At 33.0% G+C, this 19,399-nt stretch overlaps 1 protein-coding gene across 1 annotated transcript; it reads right to left on the bottom strand.

Annotated features, from left to right (window-relative positions):
* Positions 1–874: 874 nt before the first annotated feature.
* On the bottom strand, positions 875–19,031 carry LOC123693201 (delta(7)-sterol 5(6)-desaturase erg32-like). The gene is made up of 7 exons (XM_045638200.1): positions 18,992–19,031; positions 9,372–9,589; positions 8,069–8,265; positions 5,303–5,551; positions 3,645–3,828; positions 2,124–2,296; positions 875–1,338 (listed from the first exon to the last, which is right to left on the bottom strand). The coding sequence occupies exons 2-7, from the start codon at positions 9,586–9,588 to the stop codon at positions 1,168–1,170; spliced, it is 1,191 nt and encodes a 396-aa protein (XP_045494156.1). The 5' UTR covers position 9,589; positions 18,992–19,031; the 3' UTR covers positions 875–1,167.
* Between the last annotated feature and the right edge of the window lie 368 nt (positions 19,032–19,399).

Here is a 19,399-nt window from a genome sequence, read left to right as displayed (position 1 = left end):
ACCTATTGGTAATAATAGTATTAATTAAATGTAGGTATACGATAAGAGATACGACTTGTTGTTATTATTATTTTAGAAAAGCTGTCACACCTCTAATTTTATTAGTATGCAGGTACGCAGGTATTGTACCAGTAATATTAAGTCATTTACATATTTCAGCCCCTCAAGTCAATAGTGTAGGAATAATAACAATATTATATCACTTATAAGCTCAAAATATAATAATATAAGCTCTACCCACGACTCTACGCGTGGGAATTGAAACGGTTTCCCCGCTATAAATGCCGATTTCGATATAATTCCTTTACAAAAAGCTTTTATGTTAGACCACCAGCTCTATCTTCTGTTAAATTTCCTTAATAGCTCAAATAAATTATTAATTTTTATTTAAAATTTCACATAATTTCGTGTAAATGCTTCTAGCATGCAACTGAAAAGCTATTTAAAAATTACAGCATTTATACTTATATTTGAGTAGCCGTTTGTCTGGCTTCCTCCGTCTTATGTGTTCCATCCATGTTTCATCTTATGTCTTATGTTATTCAATAAAGATATTTTAGCTTTCCAAAGTAAACAATTTGTTTTAAATTGATTCAGTAATTTTTAACAAAAAACGTTATTGTTCCTTTTTATACTTATAGTTTAAATAGTAACAAAATTATGTACTCATAATATTTGAAAAGATACGTTACAGGACAATTAAGAACCAATTACGCCCGTAACCGAAGAAATCAAATTCTAAAATTTCACTCTTTGTTCGCAGTTTCATTAAATTTGAGCGGGATTCCAGACTCCAACAATAAATTTATCCAATACGAGAAACACCTCGGGGGAATCTTTTAAATGAAACACACAATCTTTTAGATTGTTTAATCGCTTAAATTACAATTAACAATAAACTTACAATTATAATAAAATAGTTGAGTGGATTCAAATTGGTGATTACAATGTAAAGAATAAGAATTTATTAAAATAGACGTTTTGAACGAAAAATATATAGATGGAAATTGTTAATATAATTGGGTAAATAAATGGCTGGATATAGAACATAAAATTTCAATTAAAATAATTAAAATTTAATAAAAGTGTAGTAATTGAAAGTAACTCGTGCCGATTAAAGGCGTTTATTATCCTTAATATAAAATGTAAGTAAAATAGGCGTTATCATTATTTATATTTAGCTTCGTTGAGGTTGGATTTGATTTTTTCCACAGTTTCTCTCATTTCTGGGTCATTTTGTATGATTTTGTTCGCTTCGGGCGAGTCAATGGGAGGCGCTTCACCGTGGAATGTCTTTTCTGTGTACACGCGGTTCATCTTCCGCATTGTTCCAAACCACTGGAAAATTAAGTTATTATAAGAAACATTATTAATACATTATTTAAAAATTTATAAAAAATTAAATAACAAGGCAAGATTCGAACTCGCTTGTTTAGTCATATCGTTGGCCCCGACCCTCGTGATCTCACCAGAGCAATAAAATGTATTTTTCTATCTCATGCATTCTATCAGGTTGCAGTCGTTTGTTCTGTTGGTCTGACAAGTTACCTTCTATATGTGTGCTAAATTTCATTATAATCGGTTCGGTAGTATTTGTGTGAAACAGTAACAAACATACATACCTACAAACACACATACACATACATCCATCGTCACAAACTTTCGCATCTACATATAATATTAGTAGGATTAAAGTACCGCACCCTTGTTGCAGCGATTAGATATTCCTCATGTCCCTTAAGAAATGCCTACATATTATATTCTTCCTGCAAAAAACCCCACGGTTATGACACATGTCGTTATTCTTCGACATGTCGGTTTCCTCACGATGCTTTCCTTCGCCGTTCGAGCAGTGATGTGTGAGGTGATGTTACAACATGCGCAGATAAATTGAAAAATCGCCTGGTCTCGAACTCAGAACTTATCAAAGACCGAGGTTCACCACTGAGCCATCATCATCATCATCATCATCAGCCCATATACGTTCCCACTGCTGGGACACGGGCCTCCTATGAGGGTACAGGCCATAATCCACCACGCTGGCCAAGTGCGTGTTGGCGGATAGCCATCACTGTACTACTAAAAATAAATACCTATGTATTATTAAAATCCAAAGCACATACCCGGTCCCACACCATCATGTTAAAGCCGAAGTTGCAGTGGAAGAACTCGTGGTGCTGATCGTGGAAGTGCGCGGGCGGCTGCCACGGCTGCCACCAGCGCGCGCGGAAGTCGATGCCCGAGTGGTCGATGATGCCGTGGTAGTACGTGTACAGGACTACTATGTAGAAGGGCACTGGGACAGAATAAATAAAAAAATTGGTTGTCTGTAAAGTCGGTTTACTGACGATAGTTGAACGTGACAACGTCTTATGGCCGATTGTGCTTCTTTGTCGCTCGTTCCGCGCTCTCGCTCGCACTTCAAACCGTACATGGAACGCCTCAGAACGAGGTAACGCCGCATGACTCATGTTTTTTCGTGTGTGCACCGGCCCTATCGAATTATAAGACGTTGTCACGTCAAAAATGTGTGCGTGTACTAGTGTACACACGTAAGAATTTATATTTTTGGTTTTATGGCATTCAAATGCTTTATAAATATAAATTTATAAAGAATATAAAAAATTCGATCGCGAGGCGGGACTCGAACCCGCATCCTTTCGCGCCATTCCGGGGCGGATGCCTGACCAACTCAACCACTCGTATAACTTATACACACATAAGAAGTGAAACTTCTTTATGACCTTTTTCAAAAAATAATTTACTATATGCAACTTTACAGAAATACGTCGAATCACGCGTGGTAGGGATAATAAAAAGATGGCGCGTAACGAAAAAATATTACACTAAATTTTTTCCAAACCCGATAAAGAAGTTTCACTTCAATAAATATTTTAGGACAACTTTCACACACGGCAAGATCTAATCCGATACTATAAGCATTCACTTGTGTTATGGAAACCAGATGGCTGATAAACATACATACATATACATAATTTAAATAAATACTTATACATACATATAATTTTAAATAAATACTTATATAGATAATTAACACCCAGACACAGCGCAAATATCTATGTTCATCACACAAATATTTGCCCCGGGTGGGAATCAAACCCACGACCTCTGACTTGGAAGGCAGCGCCACTGCCAGCCGGTCAGTCAAATAAGAATTAGAATGAAATAAATATTTATTTACACTGTAAGCATCTATTACAAACGAACGGCAAGTTGTGACTGCTACTGTCGACATATTGTGGCGACGGCTGAAGTTACCTCTGCCGTTCACAACTTGCCGCTCGTCTGTAACAAGTTCTAACAGATTTTTTAGGGAGAATTTATTTATTTAGCTTCAGAAAAATACATCAATTAGGAAAATACTTGATAGTAGCCACGATCAGGTAATCTATACTTATAATAAAATCGTAGAATAGTCAAACTTGTACACTATTTTTTAAAAATACTTGGAGCATGATCTACAATCGATATCGCAGCCAAAAATGGAGTGGTTTAGAATTTTTGTCTGCTTGTCTGTATGTATGTCCTGGCTAAAGTCAAAAAGTATCTACTGCGTTAGTTAACTTCGCATTTTGCATGAATATTACAAATACTCAACATAATATTATAAGAAAGCAACTCACACCAATGCACAGGGAACAGGAAGAGCGGCAGACAGTCGGTGAGCTGCACGTGCATGATCTCCACGGGATGTATGGCGGTGACGGAGAAGGCGGTGGGCTGCTTGTACTTGTGGTGCAGCTTGTGGAACCGCGCGTACAGCCACGGCGTGTGGTATAGTCGGTGCAGGATGTACGTCGTGAAGTCCTTGCGGGATCATAATAGATATTAAAATAAAAATAAAATAAAACAAGTAATAACTGCGTTAAAAACAACCGACTTCAAACTTGCACTTGCAAAATTCACAAATACCTACAGACAAAAATGCTCATAAAATAAAAACTACTGGGCCTATCCGAATAAAATTTTTATGGGACCAATTCGACACCATCTCGCATCGAACAAAAAAAGAATCATGTAAATCGGTTCAGAAACCTCGGAGTAATCGGTGTACATACATAAAAAAAAAAAACATACCGGCCGAATTGATAACCTCCTCCTTTTTTTTGAAGTCGGTTAATAAAATAAAGTTTATTTGACTCAAAAAATAAAATCACAAGGTGTATACAGATCTTATTTGCAGGTACATACATTTTTATTTTACATACAGAGTTTAAGCAATGACCCCTATGCTAGATTAAACCTGTGTTATAGGGGTCATTCGTAGATAATAACATTATTATAGTCCAAGAGCCCGCTTCAGCCAGGCGCACAATATTTCACAAAACCAGAAAGTCTGTCTGCGCACGCCACCAACACAGGTAAGATTAACGATGAGCGACCATGCAGTATTAGATAAACATTTACAAGCAGATTATAAGGTAGAAAGAGGTATTGTCAAATATAGTAGTGTTTTAATACTATAGTGTACTCTACTATTGAAACACTACTATAGTTTGAAGCACACTATAGTGTTGGATGAAGAATGTGAAGTCATATGTGAAAAGATGAATATCAATTCGATCATTGTTGCTCCAGCAGCTTTTTATCAAATAAATTCACTTGTTTTTTTTTTCATTTTTTATTAATGTTACTTAACCTAAATAGTAAATGTTTGTAGCTTAGAAATTGAACTTTTTCATATCCCTCGAGAAGAGCTCCTGAAAATCAGCTAACACTGTTTCGGTATACCTAGTATAGAATGTAATAAATTCAGACTAGTTAGTTAAGTGTTACGAATAATCAATATAAAAATATGGGTTCAATTCGTTTTTCAGATATTTCTTTACTATGTCTACATTTGAAAGTAATAAAAAAAAATGTTAAAACGACAAATATGCACGAAAATCTCTTCAAAATAAAATATCAATATGAACTAGAAATGTAATAACACAAACAGACAAAGACAGCAGAAAGTATTAGGTTTTATTTCAAATTATCTAAAGCATTAACGTGCGTTTTTGATGGAAAATAATAATTTAAAAGTATTTTTGGTCGTCCTGGTTTTATTTGGACTGTGAAATTCTTTTATATTTCATGTTCCGTGAATGTCCATTCGTGTTATTATGAACATCAAATTTCTATGTAACTAAGCTTCCCTTAAATTAAAATGTTATACGTGGTGATTGGCTGAATTTTTTTAAGTCTTAATTTTAGTAATATAATAAACATAATAGTTTATTTAAGTTTGATGACGATGATTATTTTAATATGCTTACCTTTATTTCTATTGAACACTGACCTGATAAATAAATATCACAGGGAATTGCAAGAAGAACCACCACCAGCCATACTCATCAAATTGAAAGTAAACTGTAGATGGATTGCCATTCACAATATAAGCGGCTAAAAAGGCCGAGAAGCTGCCAGTAACGAAGAGCGAGATGACTCCGACCATGATCTCGTGTCGCTCGAGTTCGGGCGAGAGCCACTTGGTGGGCTGCAGCTTCCACTCGTGGGCGATGTGACGTCGCTGCACGTAGAAGTACCACTAGAAGATGTGATAAGTATTTTATTGTGGGCTTAGATATGTTAATAGTTTCCACTGGAAGGGTTCATTTATGGCAGTATAAAGGTGTTAGAGTATGCCAAGTTACATAAATTATAAGGATGTCTATATTATAAGGATATCACTCTTTCCTCCATACCTTATTTGTCGTTTAAATTAATAAATAATTAATCAAATCAATCGATTAAATTATAATTGCCTTTAAGTTCAAATAAAAACTCACTTATTTGCGAAACTCAAATAAAAATATAGCATACAATATACTTTACATTTTTTGGCATTCAAAAGATGTAAAGGAAATTATTACATGGGGCACGAAAGTATTGAAAAAGAAAGGCAAGATTTTCACAAATAAACTATGAAGTCCTTATATCCGTCCATATTATCTAAAATTATCATTTAATTGAAAAAAAAAACACAATTAGAATCTATATTATCAATAATCACACCTAAGAGGATAATTTTATGAATTTACATTTAACATGATCTAGAGTCTAGAGGTTTAAATAAATAAGATAACACTTCTAATCGTACAAATACGAAAAAGTAGGCCTCTTTCTTGAGAATATTTTTATATCATTTAGACGTAAAAGGAGATTTATTATCGTAAATACTTAACACTTATACTGGTAAAGGATTTCCGTTACGAGACGTAAACATATAATTGGAAGCGAGTTATGTAGAGATTATGTATTTGCTTCGACAAGAATGAGCATAATATTATACTGTTATTTTTATTTGCTTTATTCGTTTCTTTGTAACTTTAAATTTGCCATCTTTTCATTTGTAACTTTAAATGAAATCGTTAACTAAACTTTTACGTTAAATATCATTTACTAGTTGTGCACCGCGGTTTTAAACGCAGTACTCCTCTCCTGTTGGTCTTAGTGATGATATATAGCCTATATCCTTCCTCTATAAATGGGCTATCTAACGCTGAAAAAAATTTTCAAATCGTACCAATAGTTCCTGAGATTAGCGCGTTCAAACAAACTCTTCAGCTTTATAATATTAGTATTGATTTTGCTTTACTGCCCATTTATACTCTCTAGAAGCCATCCTACTCGTATTGTTTAGTCTTCTATCCTACTCCTAACCTATATAAACTACATAATAAACCTCTGCTAAGGGCATCAACTTGGAATCAACGATCCTATTTCTAAATGCAACTCACAATAATATCACGTCACATATTCAAAACGTCAAGTGTTAGTTACACAGTGCCCACCTCGTATGTGACGAAAGCGGCCTAAAGGCCAAAAATATAGTCCTTTAAAAAATCCATCGAACATCCCAGTGAATACTAACGAAGTCGATAGATCACAGTGTCCCGTCAACCTTTCGCCGCAACCTGATTTAGAGAGCCATTCTACTAATTTATTCCACTAGCCTACCTAGGATTAAAGTTTAAACGAAAACTATTTACTACCTGCAAATACGGTTTATTTAATTCGTTTTGGGACGTTTGTTTTGTTTGTTTATTTTAATGGAGCACGAAAACTCATTAACAGGCTATAACATGTGGTAAGAATAGGGATTTTTGATGACTCTACACAATACTTAGAAGTTATTCCTACCGTTAATATTCCTAATACATCTTAAATTGGAATAAATTTTGCTGAATATAATAATGTAATAGTTTGTTTGACGTGTAGCAAAAATAAATATAATATTTATTCCATCCTTGTTTTGCCTTCTTTGGTTCGATTAAAGTAAATAGTATTTATTTATAGCACAACAAAGAAATAACATTTACGTTTATCTGTACAATAAATACAGCATAATTTTACCGTCGAATGATCTTCATAAAAGTTTATTCCATCGTTCATTTACGTTAAATTTAATATAATTCACAATTATAGCGCTAATAACATTTTAGATATCAAAAGTTGCAAACGAATTATGATTATTTTGAATGTCTAGACCTCTTTAATAGCCTTAATTCTGAGTACAGAAACAGTCATTACTGAGAAATAATTTCTCTCAATTTGAATGTAATTTAGATACGAAGTTAAATTAAATATCGTTTTGGATCCAACTAATCTTCTGTATTATATTTTATGCCAGTAGCATTCAAATTAAGATATTTAGGTAATATCCTATTTGTTTACTTTATCAAAATAAGAAGGTAGGTAGGAATGAAGTTAGTTAACTTCTTGTTAATATTTATCCCTATCATTCAGTTAAAATAACATCATTTCAATAATAGATTTTATTTCAAAATGTAATAAGTTTACTATTCCACTATTTCTTCCTAATCAACAAGCAGATCACTTGTATGTTGTTATGTTATAAAAGCTTACGTATCCTATTCGGAAACAATAAATTAGTCTTAGAGCCCTGCAATTCATTCGATTTCAAATTCTTAATCACAATATCCTCTATATACCTACCAATAGGGCCAATTACTATTTTACAAAATCCTTAAGACCACATAAACTTACACACCTATCCTACTTACTAAATATTATAAATCCACTAACAATTTGAAAAACTCACATGCAGAAATCCACCCAGCAAGAAATAAGTCCCGTACGACACCAAATGCGCCGCTATGAAAATGAACGCGAAGTTCTCCATCTTCAAGTTCTCTGATGTGAACAAGTTGTAGATCTCTTCTGTGGTCACATTCTTATCGCTCTGTGTGTGTCCTGAGATCTGCTTTAGCGCTGTCACTAAGATTACTACCCATTCTCCTGGAATTGGTATTTTTAAATATGGTTAGGTCTTTTTTTGGATGCTTCTGAATAGAAAAATACCGTACAATATTTATTTATTAAATTATATTATAAAGCTGAAGAGTTTGTTTGTTTGTTTGTTTCATGGGCTATCTAACGCTAATATTAATAATAATTTTACAAATCGGACTAGTAGTTCCTGAGATTAGCCCGTTCAAACAAACGGAAAAACTCTTCAGCTTTATAATATTAGTATAGATTGATTGTGGTAAAGGTATAAGTCAGTGTAGAACTAAAAGACTAGAAGACTGAACTAGAAGACTGATCATCTAATCAGGAAAGGAAATCGCTCAGTGAAACAAATGTGAATTGCATCTATTCAATAGGATATACGATGGTTATAATAAATCGACATCTGTGTATTCTGATATTGTTAAAGGTAATGTTGTTTCTATGATAGATAAACTTAAACTCTACTGAACCGATTTTAAGAATTATTTAATCATTATAAAAGTCAATTTATTTCTTCTTTATGTATTTGTGAAAGAAGAGAAGTTTGTGAATATCATAAATGACAGAACTTTAAGGAATAGTACTAACTTATTTTTTTTTTACTAAACACTAGTCAATAATAATAGTTCAATGTATGATTTCATACAATCCATAATCACTACATTTCGTATAGTTTTAAATAGTTTACATTTTTAACGTATCACTTCTAAAGGTTATCGACGGTGTCATTGACATTTTAACTATTTGCTAAAAGTTTATATAACCGAGCGATATTATCAAATTCAATTTCATTCAAAATTCATGCTGCCAAATATTTCACAATAATTTATGTCCAAATAATAAAACAAATCTAATCAGTACTTCTTTCTATTTAATTAGATAATATATTTAATTGTGTTTTCTGATAGTAACAAAAAGGAATGTTAAATTAAGTTAGAGCACATACATTTAGATTACACGAATTATATGCCAATACGCAATATGCAATTGAGATATAAATTAATAAACATCGTTAAAATGGTAGCACTTTTAAATTCAAAATCATTAAAATGTATCCGACCTCGTAAACGAAATCATCCCATAAACCACTGAATAACAAAACACATAAATACCTCTCAAAGTAGAGCCAAAGGTGAAAATAGCCAACGTAGCAATAAAAGTGCTAATAAATGCGGGTATTCTTTCAAAAAACTTTTCCGCGTTTTCCGCGTGCTTTTCGATCCATTTCAATCCCTCTGCGATGGGGTCCCAGTGTTTTGGTTTGTCTCCCTTTACTTCTATTTGTTTTTCATTGGTACCGTTTGATCTTTGCGTTAAAAGATACGTCATCCTGGAAAACCGGGGTCAACTTTGTAAACATTGGTTGGATTGATTGGTGATTGATTGATTGATAGATGAGCTTGTACGTGAGTTTTTAATGGAGAAGTGAACATTCACGATGTTTAGCTTAAATAAACAACACACAATACGATACTATTTCAAGCGTGAATATGAAAATAAATAAATAATGCAATTTTTTGTGGCGCTTCTAAAAACACAAATTTCTTACTTTAGGCCGACGAAATGGATTTAAATTAAACACGGTCAATCAAATCATGTTCTTGTGGTGATAACTTTAAATAACAACTAAAGTGCGATCACTTAAAATACAAAGAGGTCATGTTTTGCGAAGATTCAACCTTTATCTTGCGGTTTCCAATAAAAAGACTGACAAGCGTGACGTTATCACTGTGTGGTTCCGTATATAAGTTTATTTACGACAGTAAGTATCTACCTACCTAGTACAATTTAGAAAAAACTCTATGTTTTCATTTATTCATTGTACCATGATGTAAATAATTATAATTAGGGTATTCAATAACAGTTTCCTATTTTCTACAATTTGAACTTAATTTATGATTGGATTATCCGGATATCTTATTATGGAGATACGCACTGTCCAGCCTGTGGTCTGAAATATTGAATTAATCCTTGCATTTAAAACTATATTATTAAAATATAAAATAATATATTGCATTAATAGCTGATAACAATTCATGACATATCTTATTAAGTACATTAATTTAAATTTATTAAAAAAAAAGCTACATTAAATGTAGCAACAAATTTTGTTGCTCAAGTAAAGGAACTCTAAAATAGTAATTTTCACAACAAAAGAAATATTATTAATTTTATTACTGTATATTATTATCGCATAAATATTGAAGTCACTCGTGATTCTATACGTACCTACCTACTTTCATACGTAATATTCATAACAGTTTATATTAATAGGTCTTACGATACCTAAGCTTTGTTTTTGAATATTTTAATTAAAATAAATCAAATCATGATAATATTGACTGAATGCAAATATTATGCAGCAAACAGTAAGTATTTATCTACTTGACATTCTTAATACCTAGGGGTTCTTTTCGCCTACTAGATCCGGTAATCAAGTTATGTTTATAGATTTTTCAAACATTGCATCGGTACCTAGGTATTTAAAGACGTAGACTTGATATAATATAATATTTTCGTCATTCTGTGCATGTGCATGTGAAATGTCAGGTAAATAATTCACGAAAAATTATACGGAATTAATTAAATCGTGATTGTTATCAAACTTCGAGGAAAATAATGTAAAATAAAAAAATTGTATAATTGTTTACAAGTGTTTTCAGAAGTGTGTTTCAAGGTAGGTACCTATTAACTTCGTTGACTATAATCAGTTCTGTTTTTATAACCAATGTCACAAATATAAAAGTTAATACAGCTTATAGTAGCCTCTTAAGCTGATCTGCTTTTAGAGCACAATACTATAATGAATTTTCTAATCGAAGTCGAAAATTCATATCGTTGATACAAAATTGTTACAGCGCCATCTTCAAGAAGAACAGCGAACTACTACTACCACTAAGAAATTTGTCTCAATGTGTACCGTTTGAATGTTGACACCATTGAATAGATGGCGCAATAATCAATAAATAATATGCATTAAATTTATTCATAACCTAGTTCTATATTTTGCGTGACATTTCGGAATGTAGGCGTAAATAATTAAACAAAAAATCTTGAAATTTCAAAGGTATGTTTCATTTAAAGTGAATTATAATATTATATAATATTATTTAATTCTTTCGCACTATGTACAGCGCCATCTATAAGTATATAAAGAAACAATAATTATTAAAGGAGTTTACAATTTCTTTTGATGTCACTATAGGTCGATAGATGGCGCAGTTTAAAAAAATTGTACGTCAACAAAATTTTGATAAAATCGAGATTCACACTACACAATATTTTATTTTCCTACAAATGAATTAAAATCATTATATTACGAAAGGAGTTCCTACATTTATAATATTCTGTGCAATAAACTTCATATTAATATTATGAGAACGCGTCATTTTTAGAATTTTTTAGAATATGGCACTAATTTTAGTGTCGATATAGGTACCTAGATTGTTGAATTTTACTATTTATAAAAGACTAGCGGTCCGCCCCGGCTTCGCCCGTGGGCAACATATTTCGCAATAAAAGGTAGCCTAGGTATGTCCTTTTTCGGGTATCAAAATATCTCCATACCAAATTTCATGCAAATTGGTTCAGTAGTTTAGACGCGATTGAGTAACAGACAGACAGACAGAGTTACTTTCGCATTTAATAATATAAGTATGGATTAATTTTAATACTTAACAGAAAAACCTAAAAATGAGGAATAGGTATTATTTTTCTCAAACCCGATTACCGAGTGAAGTAATCGCTAGTTTAGGTACCTACTCGATGCATTTGTTGAAGTAAACGCATTTCTCTATTTAGATAAAAATTACTTCGATAACAGTGTAAGTATCTAGTATCTACAACCCACATAAATTTCGACATATTGTTGTATTTGTTAAATCACACAAAATTGAGATTATATAATAGCATAACATGAGTCGGCATGTTCGTTGAAGCATTATGTATCTAATCTGACCAAAGTTTGCATCACAAAGGGCTCAGCCATACACTAAATGCGATTAGTAATCTCAACTTCGTTGTGTTACGCCCCTTGTGTTACAGACAAATAGAGATGTGCGATTTGTCGATAAACATATAAATACAAAGTATCTAAACTTTGGCTAATAATATTTTTACAGAATAACTAATAGAATTTTAAACACATTGCTAGCTATTAAGTCAGTCAAATTAATGGTATTAATATTTGCTATTAGCTGTTTTTGAGTGATAGAATGACCTACTTGCACTATAGGTAGCATTTTTATTTGTTTTTCATAATAATTCAGGATATAAGTTATGTATTGTTTTGCATCGTTTAATGTCGTTGTCATGTTATTTTGTATCATTCCTATTCCTGTGGATTTAATGCGACTTATATCATCATTAAAATATAAAAATATCGACAAATTGTTAGGTAATGCTGCAATCTCTATCTATACATAGGTATAATAAATCTGTAGAAGGGTCGATTCTGTACATTGAAAATATTGAAAAAATAACTAGCAGGGGGTGTTACTGGATCGATACCAAACCCAAATATGTGATTAAAAAAATTTTTGTCTGTCTGTCTGTATGTGAAGACATCACGTGAAAACTACCGGTTCGATTTCGATGAAACTTGGTATAATTATACCTTATTATCCTGGGCGTAAAATAGGATACTTTTTATCCTGGAAAAATACGTAGAAAAAAAATTAATCTCAATTTTTCAGTTATCCATAGACGTTGTTCTGTAGTAGGTACCGCGAACACACGTTGCGTATTATTATAGACCTAGCCGTATTTGGGTCCAATAGATATTTATAAGATGTCATTGTCCGAGTTACTCAAAACGGAGAAATAAACCATCCACGCAAAGACCGACATCCGCGCGGACGGAGTCGCGGGCGGAAGCTAGTATGTAATATTATCATTGAACCGTCCGGCTTCACCGCTTGACGCCCTCTGAATTACCGATTGCTTCCCAAAGGACCTCCGTGTATCACTAATTAATATAATTAATGGTTGTAAAAAATGTATTTTTCTACATCTAGATGCGACATATCAAACTTTAAAAATATAAATATGATGTGCTACTTTTGTGATTAATTCATTTGTTGTTGTTGTTGTTTTTTTTTTTTAATATACCAAGTGGAATATAAATTTTCTATCTATGTATTGTCCGCATAGATCCAAGCAAAAAGCTTTTGCTATTTCTATTTTGCTAAGCTTAAGTTGAATACATGCCTTAATAAATAGTGTGAACACATACTAAATATTCATAAAAGATATCATCAAAACCAAATAACAATATGCAAGTCCATCACCCCGTGTTTCAATAACTCACTAGGTGGCGAGCATTAATCATGCACTCGGCTTGTGGTCCTTTGTGCATGCTATAATAAACTCCGGAGGACACGACATAATCACCAAACCAGACCACAATAATTCATCTGACACAATATACAATGCTGCACTTCTTAATAAATCTAGTGAAAACGAAGCTTTGATTCAAATTGAAGAAGCAATGGATTTGGTTGTAGAGATAATAATCGTGTTTGAAAATTCTGTGAATGCATTACAGCAACAAATTTAAAGCTACCCTCCACAATGGCTCATTGATTTGGCGTCTGACTAATGGGTGTAAGACACGCACAAATATATCCAATTGTTTGAAATACATTGTTACATTCAATATCTGCGCATGGTTTAATGGTAAATTAATCTTATTGACATAATACGAACTACTGTTTCACTGGATTATAAACTACAGAAGTAGATCATAAATTTGACATATTAGTAGCTAACAAACATAATTTTGCTGCATATAAACCAGACAGACCATTACTTGACCAATAAGAAGAAGTTATTTAGATTTTAGGTATTATAGCCAATATTTTTTGATTTGCTATACCTAAATAACATTTGATTAATGCATTCAAATTCATCATATTTATTCAAAACCTAGACAGCACGCACAGTCGCACACGGCACAACGTTTCACGTTGCGAAAAACACAAAAACATTCCGGCTCCAATTTCAATAATTCCGCTCAATTCCGGGCAGACCGCGCGCCATCCTTCTTCTTTATGACACCGATTCTCCCCCGGCCATCCCTTAAATTCTTTTTATTGCTGCCCTTGTAAATCATTGCGTAACGCTCCACTGCATTACCCGGGAAAGTTCATTATGGCCGGTTTAATGGTTGGAAGGAGCGATAAAATCTAGCCGGTGGTCGCGGGAGACGTTTATGTGGGGTTACCAATATTTTTTTGTATTGGGATAGGTAGAGTAGTGTAACAAGACATCTGTGTACCTACTTTATTGCAGGAAAAGATATAGTTTATCAAAACAGATTTTGGTAATATTTATGGAAGAAAACATATTTTCAAACTTTGTTCGTATCATTCCTTGACTAAAGCTGTATTTACTAAACTGGGAAGATTCTAAAACTAATTTCAAGAGCACTTCTGAAAAATTACCATCTTTTTGGATTGATGTTAAAGTTAATACGACGCCGCGGCCGTGATATATGCTTGACAAAGCATATCACGTGATCTCATTATCACATAAAAGAAAAACAAACTGTACACCTTATATGGTGTAGGGTAATCGTTATCGATTTAGTTTGATTACTCTATATTTCCTCATCAAACACCAGCTATTACTTAATAAGGTCCCACTATAGTCGACTTTCAGCAACGTGTGGCCACCCCAGCACTATCTACAGATATATCACGTGCAATTTGTTGCGATCGCCGCGATAGGTAGTTGCCGAGCGAACTGTGCTTTATTGCCCCATAAAACTAGACGTTGCCTGCCCTAGTGTTGCCCGTTACGTGTTTATTAAGAGGGCTTATTCAATTTAACGCAAGTCAAAATCTCCGCGATCTATTACGATAGATCGCGGCTTGCGCTATCCTTTTACTATGAACAGCATAAGTCCACAGGAGAGCGCCGAGCAACATGTCCTCTCTCTGGAAAGGCTCGCTGCCGACTGATTTTAATCGGGTCGCGCGCAGTGTTTTATAGTACTTTAAAAAAAATTGTAGAAAAATAATAGAGGTACCTTAGTTGATTTTTTAAATTTTATCTTATAAGTAAGACGTTCTTTTATTGCAATATGTAAAAATAATATTAAACTAAGTCAAATATCTTGCTGAAAATAATCATTTTGTCGACTATAATTTCTAAAAAAATTCACATTGTTCGGATTTTAATTTCGTAAGTTAGGAGTCCAAAATAAAAAAATCTTTTAACTAACTATTTTAATAAGGATTTTTGCAGTTAGTTAAAAAAAATTGTGTGTTAGATCTGTCAGCGATTTCAGATATTTTCAGCTTCGAAATTGACACTAAAAGCGAAATCAAGTAATCATCGGCTCAGTTATCTTGATGGTATTCACAAATACTGTATTAATTGAAAAAAACTCTTAACTAACTATATGGACAATAAAATTTCCTAAAAGTATTAGTAATTCATATGTTTGTAAGATAAGTGGTTGATGGACAATCTGGTTTGAAAAATCACATATTTGAGCCAAACAGCGCACGGACCGCGTACACGGCCTTAAACGCTGAGTAATTCTAATTGTTTTATGGCAACTTAGCGGAAGTGACTGGCTGACTGGTGACTTTGTAGGAATTGGACGTTTCCCGCAAACATTTGTAACTTGAGTAGGTAATTGATAGATTTATTTTATTGCTTCCTGAAGCAATAAAATAATTTATGGTTTTATAGTTTTATATAAGAACGTCATGACTTATCTGGGTATCACTATCACGGCGTAATGTCTGAACCAAGGGTATACAACTACACAAGTAGTAATTTCAGTAGTCTCGTTTTGAAATGATTTAAAATAACCTAAAGTTTTTAGTTCCAAGTAGGTACTTATTTTATATGCCCGAGAAAATTATAAAGAATCATCGATTAATTCTAACAGCACGTGCAGATAAAAGATTCAAAATATTACAATAGTAATTGGTATATAAAATTCAGTGAACATTAATTCGAAATTATCATCGGTTCAGAAAGCACAGACTCATTTCAAATAATCTAAATAACAAAGACGAAGGATTTTAATTCGAACATTGATAGGAAAGTATCAATTTCATGAGTCAGGGAGATTAGTGACCCCCTGAGGTCTGAGGGCTTATTGTGCTACCCTGAAGGTTTAATCTTGTCGTCATAGAGCAATGGGACAGATGTGTTATCCCATAAACCTTTAGTTACAGTTTATAGAATATCTATAAAATTTATAACAAGCTAAAAAACTCGTCAACTGTTATTAAAAGACAGTCATAAATTATGGTAAGATAATATCGTGTGTTTCTTCGACTACGACTTACATAAGTAAAGAAAACTTGTAAGTAGTACTAGAAAATAGTCGTTAGAATTCAGAGAGACTTTTGATATTTATATGTAATTTATGTTGATACCAAATGAGTTAATATTGCTTTACTAATTTATAATATTAATATTAAGAGTTGTCTATAATATAATCTTTGTTTTCATAAAGATAATATTTTTAAATATTTCTATTATATCTGAGGCGTGTCTGTTCATTACATAATCTTTGCTAACCGCCAAGTACGTAACCGCGGGTTGCCTAACCTTAGGGGAATCGGCAATATTACCGGCTCATTATTTTCGAGTGTAAAACTCAATAATAGCATAATGATGAAGCAACTCTTGCTGATTGCTTGGCGGGAGTTCCTGGTAAAAACTCGGTCTATTGTGTACTATGTATTAGGTTTTTGTATGACGTGATCCTTAATAGTAAATGATAAGCTTAAATGCATCCGGGGTATTACTGTATATTATTTATACTGAATGAATTTAGTTATACACCATTTAGAGTTGAATTAAATCGTGCATAGAAAAGTTTAGTTTTTTCACTTTTTTTTCATAAAAACTAGCCATTATTTCTTCAATACGATTGTCATGTAACATTTTATAGTACTCTACCCGATCACTTTAGATTTTACGTATGATAGCCAATCAATACACTGGATAAACATGCATTCAATCTCCAAGAACAAACCAAGAATGCAAGATCCTAGTAATCACGTTCGCAAACACAAGTTCAAGAAGCCCGCGGGATGTAAGGTCCTCACTCAACAACAGACAATTTTTCGCTCGATAATAACAAATTGAAATAGTCCGATTGCGGTAAAGTATGGGTGCAATTAAGGCGGGTGCAATAAATCGCTCGTATCTGATTTGCAACATGGAAGAGGCGTAGCGAGCCGCCGGCGATGCAATGCTCTTGGTACAACTGGGACTTTAAAAGTGCAGTCGTTTGATATTTTGATAATGTTTCGAAATTTTTGTGATAGATATAAGATAGTAGAACTTGAAATAATGGATGTAATCAAAAGATGATCATATTTTAACAAGCCAACTCACATACCTATTCGAAAATTTGATGTTGGCATTCTAACGATCAAAATTGATCACGATTCAACATCTTCGACGTCCAAATAGTTATGTATTTTCAATATTATGTTGAAAAATTGATGATTCTAACCCAGATTATTTTATTAATAAAACAAGATATCAAAGTTGGAATGGTATACCTAGCTGTAGATGAAATTGCTACAGAAAATGAAACTTTACTTCTTGTACAGATTGTTAAGAGCAAAAATAAACCGACCCCTATAAACATTAATAAAGGTTCCCAGAAAATGATCTCCCAGTGTGCCCATAATTCCGAACCGCCTGAATACATCATGGACGCACATATGGACGTTGCATGACGTTCGACGCACCCCTTTAAGTGCCTGTCGGACGTGCTAAAGAATATATTAGCAAAGATACAAGTAAATTGCCCATCCTTTTCTAACCACCAGTATTAAACAAGGATACAATGCCTCTCTTTAATTACACACAAAACAAGAATTGCTCGCTAAGCGAATAAATCTGAAATGTAGTACATAATTTAGTGGAGCCCGATAAGATGTGTACTCTTGTCGGGTTCTTTAATATGACAGAGTGGTGTGTTTAAGTTGCTTGTCGTGTTTTGTGTTAATAATGTATCGTGTACTCCAGTACCGATAATGCATATCAATGTTTATAAAGACCTGTACCAGTTATTGCTCAGAAATCTACTAAAATCAATCTTTGAGATAGGTATCTAGTGTTAGATTTCAATCACTGCTGACGAAGACAAATATGATTACCTACCATGAATTCAATTCGTTCATTTCATTTATGGTTAAGTGATTTATAAGTTCTCTCTCTGATTCACAACATAATATGAGGCATGTCTACTGTATTTCTCATCTAATCTTCTTACTAATATACCCTATTTTAATCTACAAACCATTAATGCCTACTATCAAAATGAAATTCGTAATCGCTGTAATACGATTGTAAACAGTTAAACATAGCTTGTGGGAGCGTATAATGGCTTACATTCTAGCATAAAGCAATAAACGATCATAAAATTGACATCGTGACCGTCTCAATGCGGCGGTAATCGTCAGATCGGATCGGCCATAGCTCAACTGTAATGGCGACTCGCATAATTCAGCTACAACTCTGACTGTTATGAAATTGTGTTAGGCGTGTGCTGTACTTGGAGATGTAATAGATATTTGTATATTTAAATGCGTAGAAATAAATACTTAAAAATTCTGTTTGGAAATATTTTAAGAATGGTGTGGTGATAAGTGTGATTTGTAATGATACGTATCATAAAACTGTTCTAGTTGTGTAATAGAAAAGACGATGCAATTATTTTCCTATAGTAGTCAATGAAGTTCATTACCTTTAAATCAATATTTGGAAATTCGGAAGTGAACTAGCTGTCTGTAGGATTCATATTATCAGCATATCTTAATGACTGTCTTCAGTCTTCTGCCTTATTTTGATATAGATTCTGCTTCATCTGTAAAATTAGATTTGTTTAAAGGTATAAGATATAGCTAAGATAAAAAAATTGTATTATTTTTAAGTAGCTTGATCCTACCATGGAACATATTTAGGTCTCAGTTTTAAGAAGCGCTTTACCTATCTCTATATCAACGTGACGGTTGAAAATGGAGCAATTATAATAATATTCATGAATGAGCTAATATTCAAACTAATAACATGAAATAACTATTTAAAAAAAGGACCTAATGAGACATTTATTATTCATAGAGCTATATTTTCATTTTATTTGATCGCGGTCAGT

Source organism: Colias croceus, chromosome 7 (assembly GCF_905220415.1).
Source record: "Colias croceus chromosome 7, ilColCroc2.1".
In the NCBI taxonomy this organism is placed as follows: Eukaryota; Metazoa; Arthropoda; class Insecta; order Lepidoptera; family Pieridae; genus Colias; species Colias croceus.
The sequence above is the reverse complement of the archived record's forward strand: the minus strand, read 5'-3'. Positions and strand labels throughout refer to the sequence as shown.

What these genes read in the sequence shown, in the direction of transcription:
- LOC123693201 (XM_045638200.1), bottom strand. Translation starts at nt 9,588, where the DNA reads ATGACGTATCTTTTAACGCAAAGATCAAACGGTACCAATGAAAAACAA. An exon ending in TGCTGGGTGGATTTCTGCAT is followed by an intron (nt 5,552 to 8,068) that starts GTGAGTTTTTCA and finishes CACATCTTCTAG; the next exon opens with TGGTACTTCTACGTGCAGCG. An exon ending in CTGTGATATTTATTTATCAG is followed by an intron (nt 3,829 to 5,302) that starts GTCAGTGTTCAA and finishes TGATCCCGCAAG; the next exon opens with GACTTCACGACGTACATCCT.